The 26,578-nt window shown below is 53.9% G+C and overlaps 1 protein-coding gene across 3 annotated transcripts; it reads right to left on the bottom strand.

Annotated features, from left to right (window-relative positions):
* Positions 1-1,672: 1,672 nt before the first annotated feature.
* Positions 1,673-26,578, bottom strand: frem1b (Fras1 related extracellular matrix 1b). Of its 3 annotated transcripts, none has more exons than XM_084473397.1 (36): positions 26,435-26,578; positions 25,448-25,667; positions 24,718-24,812; positions 24,082-24,359; positions 23,599-23,804; positions 22,697-23,020; positions 22,473-22,581; positions 22,154-22,285; positions 20,278-20,622; positions 19,851-19,993; positions 19,561-19,757; positions 18,880-18,970; positions 18,567-18,734; positions 18,050-18,258; positions 16,817-16,910; positions 16,300-16,552; positions 14,474-14,668; positions 13,970-14,158; positions 13,457-13,653; positions 12,841-13,072; positions 12,343-12,487; positions 10,830-10,968; positions 10,370-10,586; positions 8,905-9,169; positions 7,824-8,277; positions 6,958-7,153; positions 6,490-6,634; positions 5,747-5,876; positions 5,581-5,653; positions 4,123-4,272; positions 3,679-3,956; positions 3,488-3,529; positions 3,272-3,379; positions 3,059-3,186; positions 2,718-2,803; positions 1,673-2,471 (listed from the first exon to the last, which is right to left on the bottom strand). In XM_084473397.1, exons 2-36 carry the CDS (start codon positions 25,658-25,660, stop codon positions 2,269-2,271), a joined length of 6,429 nt encoding a protein of 2,142 aa, XP_084329523.1. In that variant the 5' UTR covers positions 25,661-25,667; positions 26,435-26,578; the 3' UTR covers positions 1,673-2,268. The 3 variants fall into 3 exon arrangements, with proteins under 3 accessions (XP_084329523.1, XP_084329525.1, XP_084329524.1); XM_084473399.1 differs by having other exon boundaries at positions 3,700-3,956; XM_084473398.1 differs by having other exon boundaries at positions 10,370-10,583.

Below are 26,578 nucleotides of genomic sequence, written 5' to 3'. Positions count from 1 at the left end.
GCGCGCGCGCGCGCGCGTAGTTCTGTAGTATAATACCGTATACATATGCTAGCGTGTTTTAAGTACTAGTTCTGTAGTATAATAGGCTACTGTATACACATGCTAGTGTGTTGTAAGTACTAGTTCTGTAGTATAATACTGTATACACATGCTAGTGTGTTTTAAGTACTAGTTCTGTAGTAGCCTATAATACTGTATACACATGCTAGTGTTTTTTAATTACTAATTCTGTAGTATAATACCGTATACACATGCTAGTGTGTTTTAAGTACTAGTTCTGTAGTATAATACTGTATACACATGCTAGTGTTTTTTAATTACTAGTTCTGTAGCATAATACCGTATACACATGCTAGTATGTTTTAAGTAGGCCTACTAGTTCTGTAGTATAATACTGTATACACATGCTAGTGTTTTTTAATTACTAGTTCTGTAGCATAATACCGTATACACATGCTAGTATGTTTTAAGTAGGCCTACTAGTTCTGTAGTATAATACCGTATACACATGCTAGACCCTCCTCTCATCAGGTGGTCTCTGTTGTGTTGGTTTCAACCGAGAGCATCAATAGCTCTAATAAACGGCTCATTAGCATATCCAGAGGCTAATTGCGTAGTGATCTCTTTGTGAATGGTGTCGCCACTGTAATAGCTATGAAGACGTCACTTGCGCCTATAACGTGTTTGAAGCTCTTGTTTGAACTTTGATGACGTCAGCTTGAGTCCGATGGGTGTCTTCGCTGTTTGGTGGAGGAGCGGTGAAAAGAATCACACTACCATCCTCATCAATGACCTGATCACACTACCATCCTCAACAATGACCTGATCACACTACCATCCTCATCAATAATCTGATCACACTACCATCCTCATCAATGACCTGATCACACTACCATTCTCATCAATAACCTGATCACACTACCATCCTCATCAATAATCGGATCACACTACCATCCTCATCAATGACCTGATCACACTACCATCCTCATCAATGACCTGATCACACTACCATCCTCATCAATGACCTGATAACACTACCATCCTCATCAATGACCTGATCACACTACCATCCTCATTAACCTGATCAACATACCATGCTCCATAGAGCGCTCTGCTGCAGTATCGCTCTGTAGGAGCGGAGGGAGGAGGAATCTGGCCCAATACATACCGCCACGGACACTAACTCACTGACTGAATCTGCTGATAATATCTGCAGGGAGGCGCCGCCCTCTAGTGGTGACCGAGAGTGGTGCAGGAATATCTCCATAATAATAATATAATATAATAATATATATTATTAAAGTACGGTCAATAAAGGTCGAGATACAAACCACATAACCCACAAAGGATGAACAAGAAGGCAGAAAACAAAACATGTTGTAACGTATATCTCTCCAGTAGTGAGTAGGTTTTCTCTTTGGCCTGGCACTTGTAAAATACCTTAACCTTAACCTTAAACTTAACTTTAACTTTAACGTGTACCTTAACATTTAACTTAACCTTAAAGTTTACCTTTATTTATGTATTGGTTTATTTGATAGGGACCATGCATATATATGAACATTGTTGTTTAAAAAACATCATGTGAATATGTCAGAATTTGTAAAAAAAATAACTACTTTCGATCTGCCCTAACTACCTTAACTACTCAGGGTAAATATTGACTGTCATACAGTTTCATGAGCCCAGATTTATTTAAACGTGTGTAGCATACAGGCGGTGCAGAAGCCTTGATGTAAGACAACAATGAAAAATAGAAGAAGTAGCATTGTTTATAATGAGTTTATGATATACCATGTAACCATGGTGTCCATCGCTATGGTAACCAGAACAGGCTTCAGGACTCATCGTGAGAATCTCCTACAGTAGGATTTATGTCACTATGGCAACAATGGATGGATCTAGGCACAGAGGCAGGGTGGAAACAATGGAGTGTGTTCATGTGTTCATAGGCTCATGTGTTCATAGGTTAAGCTGTTCATGTTCATACGTTAAGCTGTTCATGCGTTCATACGTTAAGCTGTTCATGTGTTCATATGTTCATGTGTTCATAGGTTCATGTTTTCATGTGTTCAGATGTCCATGTGTTCATAGGTTCATGTGTTCATAGGTTTGTGTGTTCATGTGTTCATACGTTAAGCTGTTCACGTGTTCATAGGTTCATGTGTTCATGGGTTTACATGTTCATAGGGTCATAGGTTCATGTGTTCATAGGTTCATGTGTTCATAAGTTCAGGTGTTATAGGCTCAGGTGTTCATGTGGAGGGGTCAGGGTGAGGCTGAGCAGATGTATGAGTGTTGTGGTTCCTCAGTGCAGCTGGCGGGGGTCCAGGTCCGTGCATTCTGGACCAGAACACACTGGGACCCCCCTGGGACCCCCCCCAGGTCCCCCCCCGGCTGCGGCCGCAACCTGGAGAACTGCAGGCTCCGCCCATCCTGCCACACCCACTTGCCTGGCCCCCCAGTCAGACCTGAACCACGGAGAGGAGGAGGTCAACACCTTAAAGTAAGGAGGTGTGAATGGGTTAAGATGAGGAGGTGTGTCTGGGTTAAGGTAAGTTTGAGATGAGGAGGTGTGAATGGGTTAAGGTGAGGAGGTGTGTATGGTTTAAGGTAAGATTAAGGTGAGGAGGTGTGAATGGGTTAAGGTAAGGTACAGGTGATGAGGTGTGAATGGGTTACATTAAGGTTAAGGTAAGGTAAGGTAAGGCAGTCACCGATCCAGAAGGGTGTGCGGCCGGCGAACCGCCACAGCCAGGCCAGCTCCTTCCCCGAGTGGACGGCCGTCAGACCGCCGCCGAACCTGAATCACAAAGACTGCTTACTACAGTACTGTACTGTAATACTACAGTACTGCACTGTAATACTACAGTACTGTACTGTATTACTAAAGTACTGTACTGTATTACTACAGTACTGTACTGTATTACTACAGTACTGTACTGTGTAACTACAGTACTATACTGTAATACTACAGTACTGCACTGTATTACTACAGCACTGCACTGTATTAGTACAGCATGTGAGTGTGTGTGTGTGTGTGTGTGTGTGTCCTCACAGCAGGGAGCAGGTCCTCTGGGCGCTGCTCCAGGTAGCCACGCCCCCTCCCAGCCGGTAGCACCTCCCACTGTGGAGCATCCAGCCCCGCCCACACCTGACCTCCGACCCCCCGGTACCCTGGGGGAGCTGAGGGGACATGGTCACCGTGGTTACAGGGAGGACACAGGTAGCTGGTGTGTGTGTGTGTGTGTGTGTGTGTGTGTGTGTGTACCTTGGTCTGGTGTGTGTGTGGGGGCTCCTGTATGGGGTCTTGGGGGACTTGGGGGGTCCTATTCTGAGCCGGACCCTCCTGGAACCGGGAGGACCCCAGACTATGGACCTAAAGGAGGACAGGGAGGAACCTCACTGGAGACAGACAGACAGACAGACAGACAGACAGACAGACAGCTAGCAACTATAGGAGGAGGAGGAGGAGGTGTGTTCTTACGGTCCAGACTCGGTCCCTGGTCCCAGTGTGAGCGGCGTCCTCCTGGGGAGAAACGCTACAGTCAGCCTGGGGGTCTCACCTCCCAGACTCCTGGGTCTCACCCCCCCTGGGTCTCACCCCCTGACTCCTGGGTCTCACCCCCCCTGGGTCTCACCCCCTGACTCCTGGGTCTCACCCCCCCTGGGTCTCACCCCCTGACTCCTGGGTCTCACCCTCCAGTGGGGTGCAGCTCTGGCGCCCCCCGCTGGTCTGAGGCGGTACTGCGGCGGCTGGTCTTGGGGCTCCATCTCCTCCACATAGTCGTGGTCGTTGGGGCGGGGCACATCACCCCGACCAGGAGGGGCGTCGCTATCCCACAGAAGCTCCGCCTCTATGTCTGTGATAGGCCCCTCCTCCTCCTCTGCATGGCGGGGTGGGGGAGGGGTGGAGCTTTCGTCCTCCGCCTTCAGATCTTCGGGGTCACATGACCCTTGAGCACACAGGAGGTAAACTCAGATCCATCCCACAATGCACTGCTTTGTGTTTGTGTGTTTGTGCGTGTCTGTGTCAGTGTCAGTGTCTGTGTGTGTGTGTGTGTGTGTGTGTGTGTGTGTGTACGTGTGTGTGTGTATGTGTGTGTGTGTGTGCGTGGCCACCTCCTCTGGGGTCGATGATCTCCACGGTGACGGTGCGGCGGGGGCCCAGGACGGCGTTGTCAGGGTTACTCAGAGTGATCCTGAAGCTCTCCCTGTTCTCCTCCAGCTGGTCGTCATGGAGATAGACGGTCCAGGTCTTCTCGTTGACCCCTGAGCACCAGGAGGTCAGGAGGTCAGGAGGTCAGGAGGTCATGTTGGAAACATCTAGTATCCACAGGGGTGGTAGTAGTATTAAGTAGTAGTAGTATTCAGTAGTATCTTCACTAGTAGTATTCAGTAGTAGCAGAGAATGTCTATTAGGAAGAGAACTGGCACTCTCTGGCAGTGTTGTGTGTAAACGTAACTACTTTTTTCAGGTAAAAGTAGTGTAACGCATTACTACTGAAAATATGGTAACGAAACGTAGTTCCTTTTTCAGTTGGGCACAACGTTACTTTTCCCAGGGACAGATTTGACAGCGACACTGCCTCAGCTGATAGCCTGCAGAGAGCAGTCAGTCATCATGGCAAGCGCGGTGGAGCAACCAACGGTAACTTTTGAGGGATGGAGGCAGTGGCGGTTTTAGGCACGGGCGAAGCGGACATAGAGGGTAACTAAGTAAAGTAATGGATTACTTTTTTAAGAAGTAACGAGTAACGAGCAAACACTACTTTTTAAGTAACTTCCCCAACACTGCTCTCTGGTAACTTCTGGTTTCTGAACTGGTTGTGGTAACACATCTCTGTCCATGTGAGTGCAGAATGAATGGGAGTCGACAGGGTTTCACCAGCAAATTCCACCTTTCTCAGGGTGTCATTTTTTGTAATTTGAAAAGTTGCATTCAAAAGGGGCTAAGATAATACACTCAGCTGAATATTGAATTATTTAAGTTCACTTATCTGTTCTAAAAAGAGGTCCTGCTTTATGGCAAGTTCTGAGTCACTTTGGCACTTCCGCATACATAATATATATAATATACTATGTAACAATATGACGTATAATATATGACAATTAACTTAGACGGAAAGTCCTCCTTAAGATATTGTTTCTGATTCTTCTTCAGCTTCAGATTCAGCTTCAGGCCAACAATGGCAAGAAATCGAAAGGACATAAGTACTCATTCATTCAACTTTTATAAAATAACTATAATCTATATTGAACTTGCGGAAACTACAATAAAATCTGCGATATTTCAACGAGAAGCAGGTGAAAGAGATACATTTAGCCGTCTAGCCCCATAGACCCCCATTCAATCTGCACTCATTCAATCACCCCCAGTGGAATTCTAATGGAACTGCAACCAAGTTAGATACAATGGGGCTCAATAGCGATGTGCCAAGTGCCAAGACGGGCTCTGGTTGTAGTCAGTAGTATTCAGTAGTACTCAGTAGTATTTAGTAGTATTCAGTATAAGTAGTTCTCAGTAGTATTCAGTATCAGTAGTTCTCAGTAGTATTCAGTATTAGCAGTATTTCGGACCCGGGTCAAACTGGATCAGCTTGGCACTGCTGTGACTGAAGTCTTGGTCCAGTTTGGCGCTTCCTTCTTCCACCTGCCAGGGGGGACACATGTGATGTCACTTCCTGTCTATCACTGGACCAGAGGAAGGGGGTCGTCATGTGATGTGTTGATGTGATGTGCTGACCTGGATGGCGACGTAGGCGGGGTCCTCGCTGGCCCCGGTGCGGACCACCCGGACCGCCAGCCGGCCAGACGCCTCACACACCCGGTAGCAGCTCACCGCTAGCTGCACCCGCGACCAGGTGAGCTGCAGGCTGCACACACACACACACACACACACACACACACACACACACACACACACACACACACACACACACACACACACACACACACACACACACACACACACACACACGCACACACACACACACACACACACGCACACATGCATGCACTCACGCACGCACGCATGAACACGCATGCATACACACACACACACACACATACACATACACGCACGCACACAGACACACACACACACACACACACACACACACACACACACGCACACACATAGCATCAAATCCTGGTGATTATGTATTTTATGTATATTATATATATATTAGTAATATATATGACTGGATACATACTATATGTATAGTTTATATTATAGTGAATATAAAATGTTTATTGTACTAAATATATATGATATAAAACAAGGTTATTAAGTAGGCTAGTGTGTTCCTCTGGGGGGGGGGGAGGGCAGTACCTCTGTGGGGGGTCAGTACCTCTGGGTGGGGGGGGTCAGTACCTCTGGGGGGGGTCAGTACCTCAGGGGGGGGTCAGTACCTCGGGGGGGGGGGGGGGGGGGCAGTACCTCTGGGGGGGGTCAGTACCTCGGGGGGGGGGGGGGGGGGTCAGTACCTCTGGGGGGGTCCGGTGTTGCCCGCGGGGTCTCTGAGCCTGAAGCTGAAGCGGTCTGTGGTGAGCTCCAGGTCCTGGGGCAGCAGGTAGACCACGGCCCGCTGGTCCACATCCTGCTGGGTGAACCGGCCCACGATGGAGCCGCCTAGGAGACAGGCCCTCATCAGACCTGTCTGTCTGCATGTCTGTCTGTCTGTCTGACTCCTCAGACCTGTCTGTCTCTCTCTCTGTCTGTCTCTCAGACCTGTCTATCTGTCTGTCTGTCTGTCTTATCACTCCTGTCTGTCTCTCTGTCTGTCTGTTTCTCAGACCTGTCTGTCTGCCTGTCTGTCTGTCTCTCAGACCTGTCTGTCTGTCTGTCTGTCTTATCAGACCTGTTTGTCTAAATGTATGTCTGTTTGTCTGTCTGTCTGTCTCTCAGACCTGTCTGTCTGTCTGTCTGTCTGTGTGTCTGTGTGTCTGTCTGACCTGTGAGGGTGTTCTCCAGGGCTCCGTGCTGCGGGGGGGTGGTGATGATGTACTCCAGCAGGGGGTCCGGGGAGTCGGGGTCTGTGGCCCGGAGGGGGCCGAGGGGGACGCCCTGCCTCCCGGAGCCCAGGTCCAGCACCCTGCTGGGCCGGCCCCCCCGGGCCAGGGTGGGGGGGCGCAGGTCCAACCGCTCCACCTGAGGACAGAACCATTATGGGAGGGGCCTGGGGCACTGGTTATTATGGGATGGTCTCGGCAATGGTTATTTAGGATGGTCTCAGCACTGGTTATTATGGGATGGTCTCAGCACTGGTTATTATGGGATGGTCCTACTAAGGTCATATATATCCCATATATTATTCATATTCATATGAATAATTATATTCATAAAAAGAAAATATATTAATATATATTTTATCATCTTAGTGTCTGTCTGTCTGTTTGTCTGTCTGTCTGTCTGTCAGTCACTCTTGTGGATGCAGTTCCATGTTGTGACCACCAAATGGTGCTGCGGTCTAACGTATATCACAGAATGTCTGGTGTCTCATGTAGTGTGAGTGTGGTTGGGTGTATAGTGTGTTTATAATGTGTGTGTGTGTGTGTGTGTGTGTGTGTGTGTGTGTGTGTGTGTGTGTGTGTGTGTGTGTATGTATGTATGTATGTATGTATGTATGTATGTATGTATGTATGTATGTATGTATGTATGTATGTATGTATGTATGTATGTATGTATGTATGTGTGTGTGTGTGTGTGTGTGTGTGTGTGTGTGTGTGTGCATACACATTTGTGAGTCTGAGTGTGTCTGTGCATGCACAGTTTGATTTAGTGTGTGTGTGTGTGTGTGTGTGTGTGTGCGTGTGTGTACCTCTATAATGAACTCTGCTGGCTCCGTTCTCAGCCGTCCCGCCTCCAGGAAGCCCTCGTTGGTTCCGTCGCTCGGCAGGAAGTGGAACGTGTCCGTGAGGGCGGGACTTCCTGCCCAGTGCTTATAGGCCAGCGCCTGGCAGTCGATGTCGTCCTGAGTGAAGCTGAGCAACGAGGGGGTGTGGCCCTCTGGGGGGGCGTGGCCCTCTGAGGGGGCGTGGCCCAGCAGCAGCAGGGTGCCGTGGCGGGGGGGGCGTGTCACGGCGTAGCGGAGGCGGGCGGGGGGCGTGTCCGGGTCGCTGAGGGCCAGCAGGGCGGGGGGGATGACCCCCACAGACCCCGCCCCCAGCCGCAGGGGGCCGTTGCGGGTCAGGGTGGGGGCCACACGGTCGCCATGACGAATCAGCAGCGACACACGCCCGCTGACCGTCTGGTCGCCGTTGGTAACCAGGAAGCTGCCGACCGATAGAGGATTCAGGTGGGTTAGTGTGTGTGTATGTGTGTGTGTGTGTGTGTGTGCGTACAGTAGTCCTGAGTGCAGCGACATGCCAAGTCTTTCTGGTCCTCACACACACACACACACACACACACACACACACACGCACACACTGGTCTAACATCTGGCACTACATTTGCCAGCTGATGGTTGCCACGGCGCCCATCTGAGGCGGTCGCCGTGCCAACCGGCCCAACCAGGGCGTCCATGTTGTTCTACCACTAATAATGGCCATCCATCATCTGCTGTCACACACACACACACACACACACACACACACACACACAGGCCTGCTCATGGTTGGTCAGTTAATGGTGACTCAGTAGCTAGTAGCCGTGTTGGCTAGCAGGTAGCGCTGGCTGCTAGAATACTTCTGGCTCTAAGAGGAATCCCCTCTCTCTCTCTATCTCTCTCTCTCTCTCTCTCTCTCTCTCTCCCCCAGAGACTCTTGTGTACTCTGGCTGTTCTTATCCCAGGCCTCAGTGAGGGGAGGCTCCTGTGAGGGGGGTGGCCCTCAGTGAGGGGGGGGCTCATGTGGTTCTCCCCCTGTGGCCCTTAGTCTCGCCCCTAGTCTGGGCCCCTGTACCTGAAGCCGTCGTCGGGGGGGCCGTGGCGGCCGTCGTGGGTGTAGCAGACGCGGTGGGCGGAGACGTCCAGCTGGGTGAAGGCGAGCAGGGGCACCCCGGGGTGCTGGGCCAGGTGCAGCACCCCGTGCAGCGGCGCCTCCGTCACGCTGAACAGCAGCGCCTCCGCCCGGCCCCCTCCGTCCCCCGCCAGCAGGGCGTCTGTCGTCAGGACCGCCCGGCCCCCCGCCTGGAGGGCCACCGCCCCGCTCAGCAGCACCAGGGGCCCTGGGGAACGCAGGGTGAGAGGTCACACTACTGCAGGGTCAAAGGTCACACTACTGCAGGGTCAAAGGTCACACGACTGCAGGGTCAAAGGTCACACTACTGCAGGGTCAAAGGTCACTACTGCAGGGTCAAAGGTCACACTACTGCAGGGTCACAGGTCACTACTGCAGGGTCAAAGATCACACTACTGCAGGGTCAAAGGTCACTACTCCAGGGTCAAAGGTCACTACTGCAGGGTCAGAGGTCAAACTACCGGACACCGGGCATCAGAAAGAGATATGATGTATTGCAGTGTTAATTATAAACAACACAGTAAATATGTTTATATTTTAATTATAAACTACACAGTAGAGTTTATATTTTAATTATAAACTACACAGTAGAGTTTATATTTTCATGATTAACTACACAGTTAGGATTTTTAATCATAGTTTATTTGTCTATTTGAATCAGAAACTAAATGTTATTGTTTTTATTTTAATCATTAACAAAACAGTAACTATGTTTCTATTTCAATTATATAAAATTGTAAAATTATATAAAAGTCGATCTGTTTTTATTTGAATCAGAAACCAAATGTAAATCTGTTTCTGTTGAACAGAAGAGGTGAGAGAGAGAGAGAGAGAGAGAGAGAGCGAGAGACAGAGAGAGACTAAACTGTTTCTAAACAGCTGGTCTCTCCCCCGGCCCGTTAATTATTCACCTCCTGAGGAGGCCTCAGTCAGGTCCTCACCTCCTCCCTGCAGGAGGAGCGGGACTGGTGCCAGCTGCACCTCCTCATCCTGTTCACGCGCTGCTCAATAATGTAGCGGCTAGGAGGCTAGCGCCGCACCGGGACGCTAGCGCTGCGCGCCGAGGCTAACATGCAACGTGCAACGAGGCGGTCGGCGAGGAGATGCCGAGGTATTAATATTTCAGGGTTCCTGAGTTCAGGCTAGCCCGAGCTAGTTAGCCTCATCTAACCTAGAGTAGCAGGGAGCCCAGCTCCATGCTAGCTAATGTGGTTTGGCAGGTTAATGCTAATGCTATGCTAGTCTAGCGGTATCCTGTTGAGCTAGCTAAGTGGTAGCCTGTGGAGCTAGCATAGCGGTAGCCTGTTGAGCTAGCATAGCGGTAGCCTGTGAAGCTAGCGCAGCGGTAGCCTGTGGAGCTAGCGTAGCGTAGCCTGTGGAGCTAGCATAGCGTAGCCCCGGTGCTAACCTGGGGCGGCTGCGGGCAATGAGATGCTGAAGCTCTGGGATGGCGAGTCGTTCTGCCCGTCGCTGAGGTGGAAGCTGAAGCTGTCATGACCCCTGACCCCGGGGGGGGAGTCATGACCCCTGACCCCGGGGGGGGCGTAGACCAGGCGGTTCAGGTCCACGTCCTCCTGGGTGAAGTTCTGACCGGCGGAGAGAACCGACCAATCAGAACCGCTCTGCTGAGGAACACAGCAGGGGTCAAGAATACACAACAGCAAACACAACACCACACACAACACCACAACACAACAGCAAACACAACACCACAACACAACAGCACACACAACGCCACACACAACAGCACACACAACACCACAACTCAACAGCACACACAACACCACAACTCAACAGCACACACAACGCCACACTCAACACCGCAATAACACCCCCCCCCCCCCCCCCCCCCGTGGTGTTGGTCTCACCCTGAGCTGCAGCGTGCCGAGGCGTGGCCCCGCCTCCAGGACATAGAGCAGCTGGTCTGGGGGCGTGTCCAGGTCCTCCGCCTCCAGGACCGCGCTGCTGACCAGCCTGCGCCCGGAGACCCCCCGGAGACCCCCGTTCCTGAGGACAGAGACCCCCATGAACACCTGTCTCTGCCTATACCTGTCTCTACCTGTCTCTCTCTCTACCTGTCTCTGTCGCTACCTGTCTCTCTACCTGTCTCTACCTCTACCTGTCTCCTCCTCTACCTGTCTCTCTCTCTACCTGTCTCCTCCTCTACCTGTCTCTCTACCTGTCTCTACCTGTCTCCTCCTCTACCTGTCTCTCTCTCTACCTGTCTCCTCCACTACCTGTCTCTCTACCTGTCTCTACCTGTCTCCTCCTCTACCTGTCTCTAACTGTCTCCTCCTCTACCTGTCTCTCCCTCTACCTGTCTCCTCCTCTACCTGTCTCTCTACCTGTCTCTACCTGTCTCCTCCTCTACCTGTCTCTCTACCTGTCTCTACCTGTCTCTCTCTCTCTACCTGTCTCCTCCTCTACCTGTCTCTCTACCTGTCTCTACCTGTCTCCTCCTCTACCTGTCTCTCCCTCTACCTGTCTCCTCCTCTACCTGTCTCTCTACCTGTCTCTACCTGTCTCCTCCTCTACCTATCTCTCTACCTGTCTCTACCTGTCTCCTCCTCTACCTGTCTCTCCCTCTACCTGTCTCCTCCTCTACCTGTCTCTACCTGTCTCTCCCTCTACCTGTCTCCCCCTCTAGTACCTGTCTGTCTGTAAAGAGAACAGATAGAACAGACAGGCTCAGTCTGTAATCTTGGTGATGTTCAGCTTCCGTCTGGAGATAACTCGGTTCTCCAGACGATCTGTTGACATGAGCGAGGCGGGCCGCTGGGGGGCGGGGGGGGCGGGGGCGTGGGGGGGGGGGAGTCGCGGAGTGCCTGGCGAGCGGCGCTCAGACGGAACGAAAGCCGAGGCTGGCGGCGAGCGGACGACAGGGACGGGGACATCTGCCAGGAGCTGCTGTACCACCCCCACAGACCCCCCCCCCCCCCACACACACACACACACACACACACACAATACACAACACACACCCCGCCAGTGACATATGTGTGTGTTTTGATGTGTGTGTGTTGGGTTGGGGGTGGGGGGGGGGCAGAAACAGACGTATTCAAGGATGCAAAAGCAAATTGCAGGTCAGTCACTCAAAAGAACATTGAGTGTGTGTGTGTGTTTCACAGCGGTGTGTGTGTGTGTCACGGTGGTGTGTGTGTGTGTGTGTGTGTGTGTGTGTGTGTGTGTGTGTGTGTGTGTGTGTCACAGCGGTGTGTGTGTGTGACCCGCCACATGTCTGTGTACAGGTTGAATCCCTCTGGGCTGGTGTCGGGGGTCCCATCGCAGGGAGGGGGGGGAAGAGGAGGAGGAGGAGGAGGAGGGGGAGGGGGAGGAGGGGGAGGGGGAGGGGGAGGGGGAGGGGGAGGGGGGGGGTCTTACGTGCGGAGGCGGGGGGGGCGGTCGTTGACGGGCAGCACCCTGACGGCGGCGGCCCCCCGGACGCGGTGCCGCCCGTCGGTCAGCTGCAGCTCCAGCCGGTCCTCCGCGCCCTCCGAGTCGTCGTGGAGGTACAGCAGGGCAGGGCCTGGGGGGGAGGGGTCACAGCACCGCAGATATGTCCCGCCTCCTCATCCTGACTCGGTAACCACGCTCACTTCCTGTCTGATGTTTCTTGTATGAGTTGACTGTTAGTTCTGGACACGGCGCATCCACTGATAGCATTTAGCATGTAGCATGTAGCATGTAGCATGAAGTTAAACCTAACATGACAGGGGGTCTCAACACTACTACTACTGAACCCTGACTCCGCCCCTAGCCCAGTCTACTGACCGCTGACTCCGCCCCCACCGGGGTCCCCTGACCCCTGACTCCGCCCCTAGCCCAGTCTACTGACCGCTGACTCCGCCCCCACTGGGTCCCCTGACCCCTGACTCCCACCTTGGTGCAGCTGGCTGAGGGTGACGGAGGTGAGGGAGGTGAGGGCGAGGCCCAGCAGGAGGTGGGGGGCCAGGGCCCGGTAGCGGGCGGGGTCGCGGCCGTGGACCCCCCTCAGCAAGAGGCCGTGGAGTGGGGGGGCAAGCAGGGTGAAGGTCAGGTCCTCCTGGGGGGCGTCCAGGTCCAGGCCGTCCAGGACCGAGGGCCCCAGCTCCACCAGCCCCCCCTCCACCACCTGACGGAGGACAGTTACACTCAACACACAGGGGGGGGGGGTGTGCATCAACATATATATATATATATATATGTATATGTATGTGTGTGTGTTTATATACTGTATATATGTGCATGCGTGCGTGTGTTTATATACAGTATATACGTATATATGTGCGTGTGTGTGTGTGTGTGTGTGTGTGTGTGTGTGTGTGTGTATATACAGTATATGTGTGTGCATGTGTGACTATAGATGGGTGTGTGTGTGTGTATACATATGTGTGTGTGTGTGTTTGTGTGTGTGTGTGTGTGTGTGTGTGTGTGTCTGTGAGTGCATATAGATTTGTGTGTGCGTGTGTGTGCATGTGCGTTTTTGTGTGTGTGTGTGTGTGTGTGTTGGGCTTACAGTGAAGTTGGTGAGGAGGAGGGTCGGAGCCTCGTCATTGGTCGGGGTGATGGTGATGAGGAGGGTCGAGGGGGCAGAGCGATGGAGCCCGTCACTCACGCTGACTGACAGCTGGTCCGCAATAGGCTCCACCCCCTTGTGCTCTGATTGGACGTAGTTTATGTAGCCCAGGGTGAGGTGGGAGAGGCTGAAGGAGTCTGGGGAGATAGAAGCTAGGGTCAGGGGTCGTTAGGGTCAAGGGTCGCTAGGGTCAGGGGTTGTTAGGGTCAGGGGTCGTTAGGGTCAGGGATCGTTAGGGTCAGAGGTCACCAGGTGAGGCTAGGGTCAGAGGTCATTAGGGTCAGGGGTCACTAGGGTCAGAGGTCATTAGGGTCAGGGGTCGTTAGGGTCATGGGTTGTTAGGGTCAGAGGTCATTAGGGTCAGGGGTCGTTAGGGTCAGAGGTCACTAGGGTCAGAGGTCATTAGGGTCAGGGGTTGTTAGGGTCAGGGGTCACCAGGGTACCAGTACTGACCGATGCTCAGCCCTGCGTTGCTCTTCTGGTATCCGGGCGTGGGCAGGGTGTTCTCCAGGAAGCCGTGGAGGGGGGGGGTCTCCAGGTGAAAGGTCAGCAGATCGGGGGGGCTGTCTGCGTCCAGCGCCCCCAGCGCCCCCCCACAGAGACAGACCCACGACCCCTCCTCCACCGCCAGCAGGGAGCCGCCTGGGGGACAGCAGCTCTGTGACAACACCGCCCTTTGTGTGTGTATGTGTGTGTGTGTGTGTGTGTGTGTGTGTGTGTGTGTGTGTGTGTGTGGTAGTGATGATATTGTGGTGATTTCATCATGGTGATGACATTGTGGTGGTGACGTCACTGTGATGACATCATAGTGATGACATCGTAGTGATGACATCGTGGTGATGACATCATAGTGTTGTCATAAATGTGATGAGATCATAGTAATGACATCGTGGTGGTGACGTCACTGTGATGACATTGTGGTGGTGACTTTGTGGCGACAGTGAGGAGGCGGCGTACCCATGGTTATGGCGGGGACCTGGTTGTTGACAGGAAGCACGGTGACATTGAGGTCGTACACAGGAAGTGACCCATGGAGGGGGGCGGGAGGCGGGGGGGCGTCTCCGTGACAACAGCCATCCGCCCCCCCTGCCTCTCCGTCCGACACGATGAGGGTGACTGTGTCGGACACAGGGTCCGCCCCCACCTCTCCGCCTGCACACAGGACAACCAATCAGAAGACAGCTGCATGTTGAGACCGGTCCACTACAGAGGGGGTCTAGACTGGACCGGTCCACTACAGAGGTGGTCTAGGCTGGACCACAGTCTTTATGTTTAGACTGGGGTCCAGACTGGTCCACGTCGAAAGAAGATAACTAATATTAATGTGAGATTTCAATATAAACTGGGAAAACAACTCAGACCGAAAAAAAATGAAAGACATAACAGACAAGTTCAATCTCACCCAGTTGGTTCTTGGACCCACACGCATCACTCACTCCTCTCAGACACAAATGGACTTAATGTTCACAAACAGACCGGAAAGGATAACAAAATCACGTAACTTATTAACAGGTTTATCTGACCATAATATACTATTGGGAAGGGAACAAAAAAACGTTTTGAGAAAACAACTACTGTGAAACAGTAGGCATATCACCTGAGAATTCCTAAAAATGATATGGACAAGTTCAAATCAGCTTTGAATGATATCAACTGGACGGATCTTTTATCAACATAGAGAATAGTTGCAACAGTTTTAACCACTGTTAATAATATCATCCTATAGTAGAATGACAAATAGATCGAGACAAAAAAATACGCCACCTTGGCTCAATCAGGTTCTCTGGAAACAGAAGACAAAGATTCCTTACTAAAGACTGCACTTATGTCAGGTCTTAGAAGTATAGCTATACATCCCTTTGAAATAGAGTAGTAAGGAACATAAGGAATGTTTTTTATATACAAGTAATTGATGACGCAAAGGGAAATGGGAAATTAATCTGGAAGAATCTCAATAAATTAATTGGAAGAGACGTTCAGCATTGCACAAAGGCACTTGAACTGAAATTAAACTGAATCATAACCAGAGAAGATGACATTATAGCTAGCACTTTTAACAATTTTCTTTATCCAGTCAGTTGAGGAACTGGCACATAATTTCACTATTAGTAATATAGTGAACATTCCTATTGATCATGACAAACCCATTTTCAAAATTGAGGATATTACTGAACTAGAAGTAGAGAACACCATAAACTCCTTAAGAAACTCAAAAGCTAAAGATGCCTATGGCTGTGAGTCCAGGCTGTGAGTCCAGACTGGACTCACAGTGAGTCCAGACTGGACTGGACTCATAGCCTTCTCAATCAGAGCCACCAACTATAGGAATAGTCTTCCCAATGAGTAAGGGAATATAACAGCCTTTCAACTCGTAAAAACAAACTCAAAGTTTGGATTAGGGAAAATCAAATATGTAACCATATACCAAATGCTTAAATATGAAAATAATTACATTTTTTTATTTCTGTATACATACTTGAGGCGTGCAATATCAGCATCAGTTTGATGGTGTGTTATATAGTTTTTTTAATTTCAGTTTCATCTTTTATCTTTTATCAGTCATTGTATTTAAGGTTGCCTTTTGAGATCTGGCTAGGGACAACAGATGGAAATTAGCATTTCAGCTAACTCTGGCTTCTTTACAGCAAGAAACTTTTTTGTCAATCAATGAGCATTGTCCCTATCAAGTAAATAAATAAATAAAATAGACCAGACAGCTGCCTGTGGTCTGGCCCCAGGTGGGGGTCTAGAGGCCCCCCTGGCGGGGGTCTAGGGGTCCTCACCGGTGTGGACGTAGTAGACGTGTCCCAGCAGCAGGTCCTGCTGGGTGAAGCGCTCCACCTCCAGGCCCTGGTTCTGCAACTGGCCGCGTGCTGGGCGGCGGGTGAGCATGTAGCTCAGCCTGGAGTCCTCACTGTCCGGGTCCGTGGCCCTCAGGTAGTCCAGGCTCACCTGGACCCGCCCCCCCTCCTCGCACCTCAGCTCCCCCCGCAGACCCCAGCTCAGCTGGGGGGGCTCGTCGTTCACCGGGGCCACCTGGAACACCCAGGGAAACATTGACCTGGACACCCAGGGAAACATTCACCTGGAACACCAGGAACACCAGGGAAACATTCACCTGGAACACCAGGAACACCAGGGAAACGTTCCAGGTGAATGTTCCCCTTGAACGTTCCCCTGAGCACCTGGACAGCAGCAGGTAGGATGCTGACCACCATAGCAGCCCTACTCCCCGGTGGGCTGTTCAGTGTGTATCAAGGGGGCTGCCCTGAGGTCACTGTGAGGCCACTGTGAGGTCACCTGGATGGACAGACGGACGCTGGCAGTGTTGTGCCCGTCCGTCACCCTCAGGGCCGCGGAGTCCTCGGTGGTCTCAGAGTCATCATGGACGTACCTAGAACAGAGGAACACACAAGGCCTCTTTAAGGAGTTTCTCCAGACTCCTACTGGTCCTTTTCCTGGCTCCTACTGGTCCTACTCCTGGCTCCTACTGGTCCTACTCCTGGCTCCTACTGGTCCTACTCCTGGCTCCTACTGGTCCTACTCCTGGCTCCTACTGGTCCTACTGGTCCTACTCCTGGCTCCTGCTGGTCCTAATCCTAGCTCCTACTGGTCCTACTTAGCCTGGTCGCGCCCACACTAGTGACGTCACGCCTCGCAAAAGCGCTGCTGACTTCTAGTCTGGCCAACCGTGCTATTAACTCGATTTCTGTCTCCCGAATTTTCGGGAACTCCACCCTCTTTTTCGAGAGCCAATCAACGTCGAGCCTCTCCAACGGCTCTGGGTAGAGGCGTGTTCAAGTAAGTGACGCTGTAGAGCAGCGACCGGAACCTCATTGTAAACAGCAGCATGGAGCAGCGGACAGCGTTCAACACAGCAGTCGATGCTGTGTTGAAAGATTTCAACCGGACATTTGTATTGAAAACCGAGCAGAGAGCAGCCCTGGAGGCATTTATAGAAAAGAAAGATGTATTTGCCTTGCTCCCGACCGGCTTTGGTAAGAGTTTAATCTACCAGTTAGCCCCGCTGGTAGCTTCGACACCGCCTATTCTGGCTTCGACCAATAGCAGACTGAGGCATTTGAGGGGGGCGGGTAAACCAGGTTTGAAGGATGCGCTTTGAGAAATGGATTCTCTTAACGTCTTGGCCAGACCCAATGCTGAGTATCAACATTGGAAAGTCGTGCCAACCAGGCTAGGTCCTACTGGTCCTACTCCTGGCTCCTACTGGTCCTACTCCTGGCTCCTACTGGTCCTACTGGTCCTTATGCAAATCATCTTTAGTATCTCTGGCTTATTCCCCTCCAGGTCGGTCTATGTTCAAGAGGTCTACCTTCTTGGAGTTCATCTCATGATTTGATTTGGGTTGGGAGGCCAATACCCTGAAGACCAGACTGCTCTGCCTGGACCAGGACCCACTAGGGTCTTTAGCCAAGTGCCACTCATGACTCAGGAGATAGGGTAGGTCTAGACTCTAGAGGGTTGGGTCTCACCCGAACCTCAGGTCTCCAGGTCTCCAGGCCTCCAGCCTACCTGAGCCTCAGGCCCCTGAGGTCCTCCAGGGTGAAGCTCTGGTCCTGCTGTAGCGCTCGGCCCTGGAGCTCCAGCCGGCCGTGGAGGGGCTCCGCCTCCACCTCCACCCTCAGCTCCTCCTCCCGGCTGTCCACGTCCCGTAGCAGGAGGTGCTCCTCCGTCACAAACACCCCCCCACCCTCCTCCACCTGCAGCAGGTTGGTGTACACCTGCAGAGGAAAGGCTGAACTGGTACCTGGTATCACCAGCACCGGGACCAGGTGAGGTCACCTGACCAGGTGAGGTCACAGGACCAGGTGAGCTGACCGGACCAGGTGAGGTCACAGGACCAGGTGATGTCACCTGACAAGGTTGGGTCACCGAACCAGGTGAGGTCACATGACCAGGTGAGTTCACCTGACCAGGTGGGGTCAACAGACCGGACCAGGTGGGGTCACCTGACTGGACCAGGTGAGGTCACCTGACCGGACCAGGTGGGGTCACCTGACCAGGTGGGTGGTACCAGGTGCCCTCTGACCTCGGGGGGCCGGTCGTCCACCGGGAGGACGGTGATGTTGAAGCTGAGGCCGCTGACGGAGCCGCCCTGGAGGTCGGTGACGGAGAAGGTGAAGGTGACCAGCAGGGGGTCCGGGCCGATGTCCTCCACAGGGGGCATGAAGCCCACCTTCAGGTGGTCCACCGCATGCTGGGGGGGCAGAGGTCCTGAAGCTCAGAGCGCAGCCAGTGTGGTGTTGGGGGGGGGGGGGGGGGGGGGGGACCTGTCATGGGGTCGGGGGGGAGTGGGGGTACCTGTCATGTGTGATGTTGGGGGGGGGGGGGGGGGTGAGTACCTGGGTGAAGGCCTTCAGCACCGGCACCATGGGGTCCTTCTTCATGGAGCTGTTGCTGTCCGTCAAGAAGAGACGACCAGCGTCCATCAGCCTGCAACACACCTGGGTTACCTGTCTGTCTGCAGCAACTGGGTTACCTGTCTGTCTGCAACACCCCTGTCCCCCCTGTCCCCCTGTGTCCCCCCTGTCCTCCTGTGTCCCCCCTGTCCTCCTGTGTCCCCCCTGTCCCCTGTGTCCCCCCTGTGTCCCCCCTGTCCCCTGTGTCCCCCCTGTCCCCTGTGTCCCCCCTGTGTCCCCTGTGTGTCCCCCTGTCCCCTGTGTCCCCTGTGTCCCTCCTGTCCCCCTGTGTCCCCCCTGTCCCCCTGTGTCCCCCCTGTCCCCCTGTGTCCCCCCTGTCCCCTGTGTCCCCCCTGTCCCCTGTGTCCCCCCTGTCCCCTGTGTATCCTGTGTCCCCTGTCCCCTGTGTCCCCCCTGTGTCCCCTGTGTACCCTGTGTCCCCTGTCCCCTGTGTCCCCCCTGTCCCCTGTGTCCCCCGTGTCCCCTGTGTCCCCTGTGTCCCCCCTGTCCCCTGTCCCCTGTGTCCCCCCTGTCCCCTGTGTCCCCCCTGTCCCCTGTGTCCCCCCTGTCCCCCGTGTCCCCCCTGTCCCCTGTGTCCCCCCTGTCCCCTGTGTCCCTCTGTACCCGGGCCGGGCGGGGCTGCTGCAGGCTGCGGTGAGGCGGTAGGTGAGGTCTGCATGGGGCCGCTCTGGGTCCCTGAAGCTTAGCTGGGCGCGGGTCAGGAGGACCACCTCCGTCTCCGGGACCCTCAGGGACCGGACCGCGCCGCCCACCTCCTCTGGGACCTGGTCCTTCACAGGGAACACCTGCAGGACCACCGTCTGGGGGGCGCACACACACACACACACACTGTATCTGTCCCTGTGTGTGTGCTCAACAGGTTAAAGGTCACAGTTTGTTATTGTTAGCCTCACCTGGGGGGGGGAGGTGTTGGGGGGGCTCTGGGAGTCAGACAGCGTGAAGTCGAAGGAGTCCTCAAAGACCTCCTGGCCCGAGTGGACGTAGTAGACCAGGCCCTGGGACAGGTCCCTCTGGAGGAACCGGTCTATCGGGACCCCTGCACAGACAGACAGCTCACTACTGACAGACAGACTGCTCACTACTGACAGACAGACAGACAGGTCAGGGCCCAGACTGGCTGTCGTCTACACGGCGGACACACCGACAGGGTGTGAATGACTGTGTGAATGACTGGTTAGAGAGGCGCAGTATGACGTCCATTGAGCACATCTTCTAGTGTGGAGTTGGTATGGTTCCAACTTCCTGTTCCACTTCCTACTCCCTGTTCTACTACTTACTTCCTGTTCTACTTCCTACTTCCTGTTCTACTTCCTGTCCTACCTGGACTGGGGGTGGAGCTCCGCCTCTCCAGCCGGCCAGCCCGGGGGGCGGAGACTATCTGGAACAGGATGTGGTCATCGCTGGAGTCCAGGTCGGCGGCCAATAGCATGTAGTCCTCCAGGCGCACGGCTCCGCCCTCCCTCGTCTCCACGGCAACGTTGTTGACGAGGAAGGGGGGGGCATCGTCCTTGGGCAGGATGTGGACGGGGAAGCGGTGGCGGAGGCTGTGGGTGCCGTCGGTGATGCGGAACACGATGTGGTCGCGGGTGGAGTCGCTGTCTGAGTGGTGGTACACCACCCGGCCGGCCCGCAGGTCAGACACCGAGAACCACAGGGCCCGCACGCCTGGAGACAGACAGGCAGGCAGGCAGACAGACAGACAGACAGAGGGACAGACACACAGACAGACACACAGACACAGACAAACATGTCTATTGACAAACAGGACTGAGGACCCCCCAAAACCGCTGAGTCACAGCTAGCCTGCTAGCTCGCACGCTGTAAGCTAGAGCTAGCAGCTAGCTCTGTCCAGTGAGAGGCAGCCGCAGTGGCTAGCACCGCTCTCATTAGCGTAGCCGCTAATTAGACTGGAACCCAGCCCAACACACATGCACACACACATGTGTGCGTGTGTGTGAGAGTATCACGGTGGTGTGTGTGTGTGTGTGTGTGTGTGTGTGTGTGTGTGTGTATGAGTGTGTGTGTGTGTATGAGTGTGTGTGTGTGTGGACCAGCAGAACTTCCCCTGGAGGGGGGGACAGTGGAACAGAACTCTCAGCTGACCCACAACAAGGCCTGCCTCGTTCTGATTGGTCCAGAGCTGAGAGGAACTTTGTTTGGGTAGAAGTTGGAACAAGAGAACAGTTAGAGTAAAATGGACTCCTCTCTCCCCCTCTCTCTCTCTCCCTCTCTCTCTCTCTCTCTCTCTCTCTCTCTCTCTCCCCCCCCCCCCCCCCTCACCCTCTGTCCCCCGGTAAGATGAGGACCTGTTAGGGGACAGCAGCTGTTGTCTGTGCACAGCACCATGAATTTATGTGTGTGTGTGTGTGTGTGTCTGTGTGTGTGTGTGTGTGTGTGGCCCCAGGCCTCCAGTATGTTTCCCCCTGACTGGGAACACATGCTGGGCAGCCGACCGGCTGGCCTGGTGGAGCTGACGGAGGCAGCCCCGCCCCCTGTGAGCCACACCCCCTGGGAGCCCCGCCCCCTGTGAGCCCCTTCCCCTTGGAGCCATGCCCCCTGGGAGCCCCTTCCCCTTGGGAGCCACGCCCCCTGGGAGCCCCCCCCCCCTGGGAGCCACACCCGCCTGGAGTCCTGCCCCTCTGGGAATCCCTAGCGTAGAGGGGCTAGAGGGCTAGTGTAGCAGGGCTAGAGGGCTAGTGTAGCAGGGCTAGAGGGCTAGTGTAGCGGGGCTAGAGGGCTAGTGTAGCGGGGCTAGAGGGCTAGTGTAGCGGGTGGTGAGGTTGGGTGTTTGTGGTGTGGTGTGGTGTGGTGAGGTTGTGGTGTGGTGAGGTTGTGGTGTGGTGTGGTGAGGTTGTGGTGAGGTTGTGTGGTGTGGTGAGGTTGTGGTGAGGTTGTGGTGTGGTGAGGTTGTGTGGTGTGGTGTGGTGAGGTTGTGGTGTGGTGAGGTTGTGTGGTGTGGTGAGGTTGTGGTGTGGTGTGGTGTGGTGAGGTGAGGTTGTGGTGAGGTTGTGGTGAGGTTGTGGTGTGGTGTGGTGAGGTTGTGGTGTGGTGAGGTTGTGGTGAGGTTGTGGTGTGGTGTGGGGAGGTTGTGGTGTGGTGAGGTGTGGGGAGGTTGTGTGTTACCGCTGAGGGTGAGCCGTCCACGTGGTGAGGTTGTGGTGTGGGGAGGTTGTGGTGTGCTGAGGTTGTGTGTTACCTCTAACGGTGAGGCGGCCGTGCCTCGGCCCGTCCACGGCCACTAGCCGGACCGCCTCGATGTTGTCGTTGTCCACGATCTGCAGCTCCTCCCACGTGATTGGTCGAGACTGGCCCTCCAGCAGGTCCAGACCTGAGGGGGCGGGGCTACGTCAGCGAACCAGAACTAACTAGACCTAACTAATGTTCATATGACTTCACCAGGACTAACCAGACCTAACTAATGGTCAGATGACGTCACCAGGACTAACCAGACTCAACTAATGGTCTGATGACGTCACCAGGACTAGTTAAGTGCGCTCTGAGGGGTGTTGACTGACCCATATTCCAGGAGACTCGCGGAGCGTTGGTCTCGGTGGTCCTGATGGAGATGTGGAGCAGGATGGGGCGGCTGGTTGCGAACGAGAGGTCCATGGCCTGGAACTCCACCTAGAGCAGGGTCCACTCCAAGGTAAGGACCCCGTCAACCACCACTGAGTATCCAAGGTTACTGAAGGATATCATCATCATCATCATCATCCTTTTTCAATCAAAGAGGTGGTACCTGGAGGTTCCGTCGGTGGGTGTGGCCGCCGCTGGGCGGCTGGAAGGCGATGTTCATGTGGTGGAGGTCGTCCCAGCTGAAGGAGCTCACGGCCCGGGTGGGGTCGTCCAGGTGGGCCAGGTAGCCCTGGGCGGGGGCCGCCGTCATGTTGAAGAGCAGGCTGCTCTGGGGGCCATCGGGGTCCGAGGCGTCCAGCGCGGCCGTGGTCAGGGGGGTCAGGATGAACTGGTCCACCTCCAGCAGGAAGGACGCCATGAAGGAGGCCTGGGGGGGCTGGTTCTGCAGCGCACCCTGGACCAGGACCGGGACCCAGACCGCCTCCGCCTGGGCGGCCACAGTACAGACGGTAACTCACCATGAAGAACAGACGGTAACTCACCATGAAGAACAGACGGTAACTCACCATGAAGAACAGACGGTAACTCACCATGAAGAACAGATGGTAACTCACCATGAAGAACAGATGGTAACTCACCATGAAGAACCGACCGGGGTGTGTGTGGTGTTACCGGGGTGTGTGTTATGTTACCGGGGTGTGTGTGGTGTTACCGGGGTGTGTGTTATGTTACCGGGGTGTGTGTGGTGTTACCGGGGTGTGTGTTATGTTACCGGGGTGTGTGTTGTGTTACCGGGGTGTGTGTGGTGTTACCGGGGTGTGTGTGGTGTTACCGGGGTGTGTGTTATGTTACCGGGGTGTGTGTGGTGTTACCGGGGTGTGTGTTATGTTACCGGGGTGTGTGTGGTGTTACCGGGGTGTGTGTGGTGTTACCGGGGTGTGTGTTATGTTACCGGGGTGTGTGTTATGTTACCGGGGTGTGTGTTATGTTACCGGGGTGTGTGTGGTGTTACCGGGGTGTGTGTGGTGTTACCGGGGTGTGTGTTATGTTACCGGGGTGTGTTACCTCCATCAGGGTCCTGGAGGCGTGGTCCCGGAGCTCCACCCTCAGGGGGATGTAGTCGATCTGGGGGGAGGGGGGGCGGAGGTGCTGGTACCGGAGCCCCGCCCCCAAGAACTCCAGGCAGCCCATCTTCAGGGCCTGGGGCCCCGGGGGGCCGTGGAGGCAGGGCCGGTTCCCCGGGCACTCTGACCCCTCCCGGCCCTGGGGTCCTGTGGGGTCAGGGGGTCAGGGGTCAAGGGGGTCAGGGGGTCAGTTACCAGGGTCAGCATCACAGTCATAAGACCATTATCAATATACTACTGGTATGAACTGTATGTATAGGAGGAGGATATAGTACTTATTAGAACTATATGATATAGGAGGAGGTTATCGTACTGATTATAACTATATGATATAGGAGGATATAGTACTTATTATAACTTTGTGATATAGGAGGAGGTTATCGTATAACTAACTAACTATATGATATAGGAGAACATTGGTCACCCTTCTCCTGCCAGGACTCCTCCCCCTTCCAGGACTCCTCCCCCAGGATCAGCCGGCCAGCGGACGGCAGCTCGCTCTGTGATGTCATCAGGCGCACTGAGCAGGCCACACCCTCGGGGGGGGTGATGGACAGGACGGAGCTGTTGATTGGCTCGGACCGTCCATAGAACCCCAGGACCACCAGGGGGGCGGAGCCTAGCTGGACCAGACTGGACCCCCCCTCCAGGACCCTGACGGTCAGGACCAGGGTCTGCAAAACCGTGGAGGAGGACGAGAACCTGCAGAGAACCTCACTCAGTCACCACTCACTCATTCACCATGAGTAATACTGCTGGTATCATAACCTCACTCAGTCACCACTCACTCATTCACCACGAGTAATACTGCTGGTATCATAACCTCACTAGAACCTCACTCATTCACCATGAGTCATACTGCTGGTATCATAACCTCACTCATTCACCACTCACTCATTCACCATGAGTCATACTGCTGGTATCATAACCTCACTCATTCACCACTCACTCATTCACCATGAGTAATACTGCTGGTATCATAACCTCACTAGAACCTCACTCATTCACCACTCATGTGTGTGTGTGTGTGTGTGTGTGTGTGTGTGTGTGTGTGTCTCACCTGTAGACCCTGAGCTTCACAGAGTCCCGGTCCAGTAGAGGACTCCCATTGTGGACGTACTTCACCTCCTCCTCCTGGAAGATGCAATCAAACACCTGCAAAACCAGACCAGACCAGATCAGACCGGACCAGATCAGACCGGACCAGACCAGACCAGACCAGATCAGATCGGACCAGACCAGACCAGACCAGACTAGATCAGACCGGCTCAGACCAGACTGATTCAGAGCCAATCACAGCTGCACAGACAGAGTTTATTAGAATCCGATCAGACACAAATTTATTACAAAGTAGGTTTTCTCATACAAGGAATTAGTTTTGCTCTCTGAGGTGCAAGATAATAAATATGAACCACGCCCCTTCAGACACCGGATAACAGGGGCGTGGTCTCTACCTGTGATACCTGTCCAGGTGTGTTAAGGGGCGTGGTCTCTTCCTGTGATACCTGTCCAGGTGTGTTAAGGGGCGTGGTCTCTTCCTGTGATACCTGTCCATGTGTGTTAAGGGGCGTGGTCTCTTCCTGTGATACCTGTCCAGGTGTGTGAAGGGGCGTGGTCTCTACCTGTGATACCTGTCCAGGTGTGTTAAGGGGTGTGGTTTCTACCTGTGATACCTATCAAGGTGTGTGAAGGGGTGTGGTCTCTACCTGTGATACCTGTCCAGGTGTGTGAAGGGGCGTGGTTTCTACCTGTGATACCTGTCCAGGTGTGTGAAGGGGCGTGGTCTCTACCTGTGGAGAGAGTCTTCCAACTCTCTGTGTTATCGGTTCGTTTGTCACCACCTCCAACTTGCAGTCCTCTGCCTCCTCCACCCTGATGTTGAGGGCTGAGGGGGAGAGGAAGGCCCAGCGCCCCCTCACCACGTCCAGGACGCCCCCGGACCCCCGGGCGTGGTCCCAGGCCACCAGCAGCAGCACCCAGGAGAACAGCAGCCCGCCCATCATCCCAGCACTGCAGCGGGGAGGAGTGGTACGACCACAGCGTTGTGCGGTAGATCAGGGTGAGTTAGGAGGGACTGAAGAATGTGCTTCTACTGTCGGTTCTCACTAACCGTTCCAAATGGTTAGTTAGAACTTTAGTGTGTGTGTGTGTGTGTGTCCTCATGTGCGTGCATGTGTTTGAGTGGAGGAGGGGTGTGTGTGATCAAAGAGAGAGAGACCAGTAGAGCCAGTGTGTGACCTCTGGGTCGGGGGTCAATAAACCGCCCCACCGGCTCCGGGGCCCTACAGACGTCAGAGGGGGGGGCACCAGGCGGCCCTACAGACCTCAGAGGGGGTCAGCAGCATATTCTCTGCCCCCCCCCCCCCCCCCCAGAGGAGGAAGACCCCTGAGACCCCCGGTGATGAGGGACCTCCAGCACAGACACCTTCTCCTGAGGGTTCAGATGTTTAGATGGTTGCCATGGAGTCCTCTGGAGAACCTGGAGAACCTGGAGGTTCTACTGCTGCCCAACACGCTACAGTCTACAGCAGCCCGCCGCAGAGGGCTAGCAGCTAACAGCTGTTCAACAGCTCAGAGGTAGCAGCACACCAGAGGAAGCCGCTAGCTCAACATGCTACAACGCTTAGCTAGCACCGATGCTAGCTAGTATAACACACAATAGCCTCACTGTTAGCCCGCACAGCTAGCCTCTCAGGCCTGTGTGTGTGTGTGTGTGTGTGTGTGTGTGTGTGTGTGTGTGTGTGTGTACGTGCGTGCGTGCGTGCGTGTGATCCTACCTGATATAGATGTCCTTCTCGTTGTGTCTTTACCATCTGAGCAAACTCAAAAGAATTACACAAACACTGTCTCACCAACACACACACTGTCTCACCGACACACACACTGTCTCACCAACACACACACTGTCTCACCAACACACA

This window comes from Micromesistius poutassou (genome assembly GCF_964030765.1).
Source record: "Micromesistius poutassou genome assembly, chromosome: 9".
Classification (NCBI taxonomy): domain Eukaryota; kingdom Metazoa; phylum Chordata; class Actinopteri; order Gadiformes; family Gadidae; genus Micromesistius; species Micromesistius poutassou.
The sequence above is the reverse complement of the archived record's forward strand: the minus strand, read 5'-3'. Positions and strand labels throughout refer to the sequence as shown.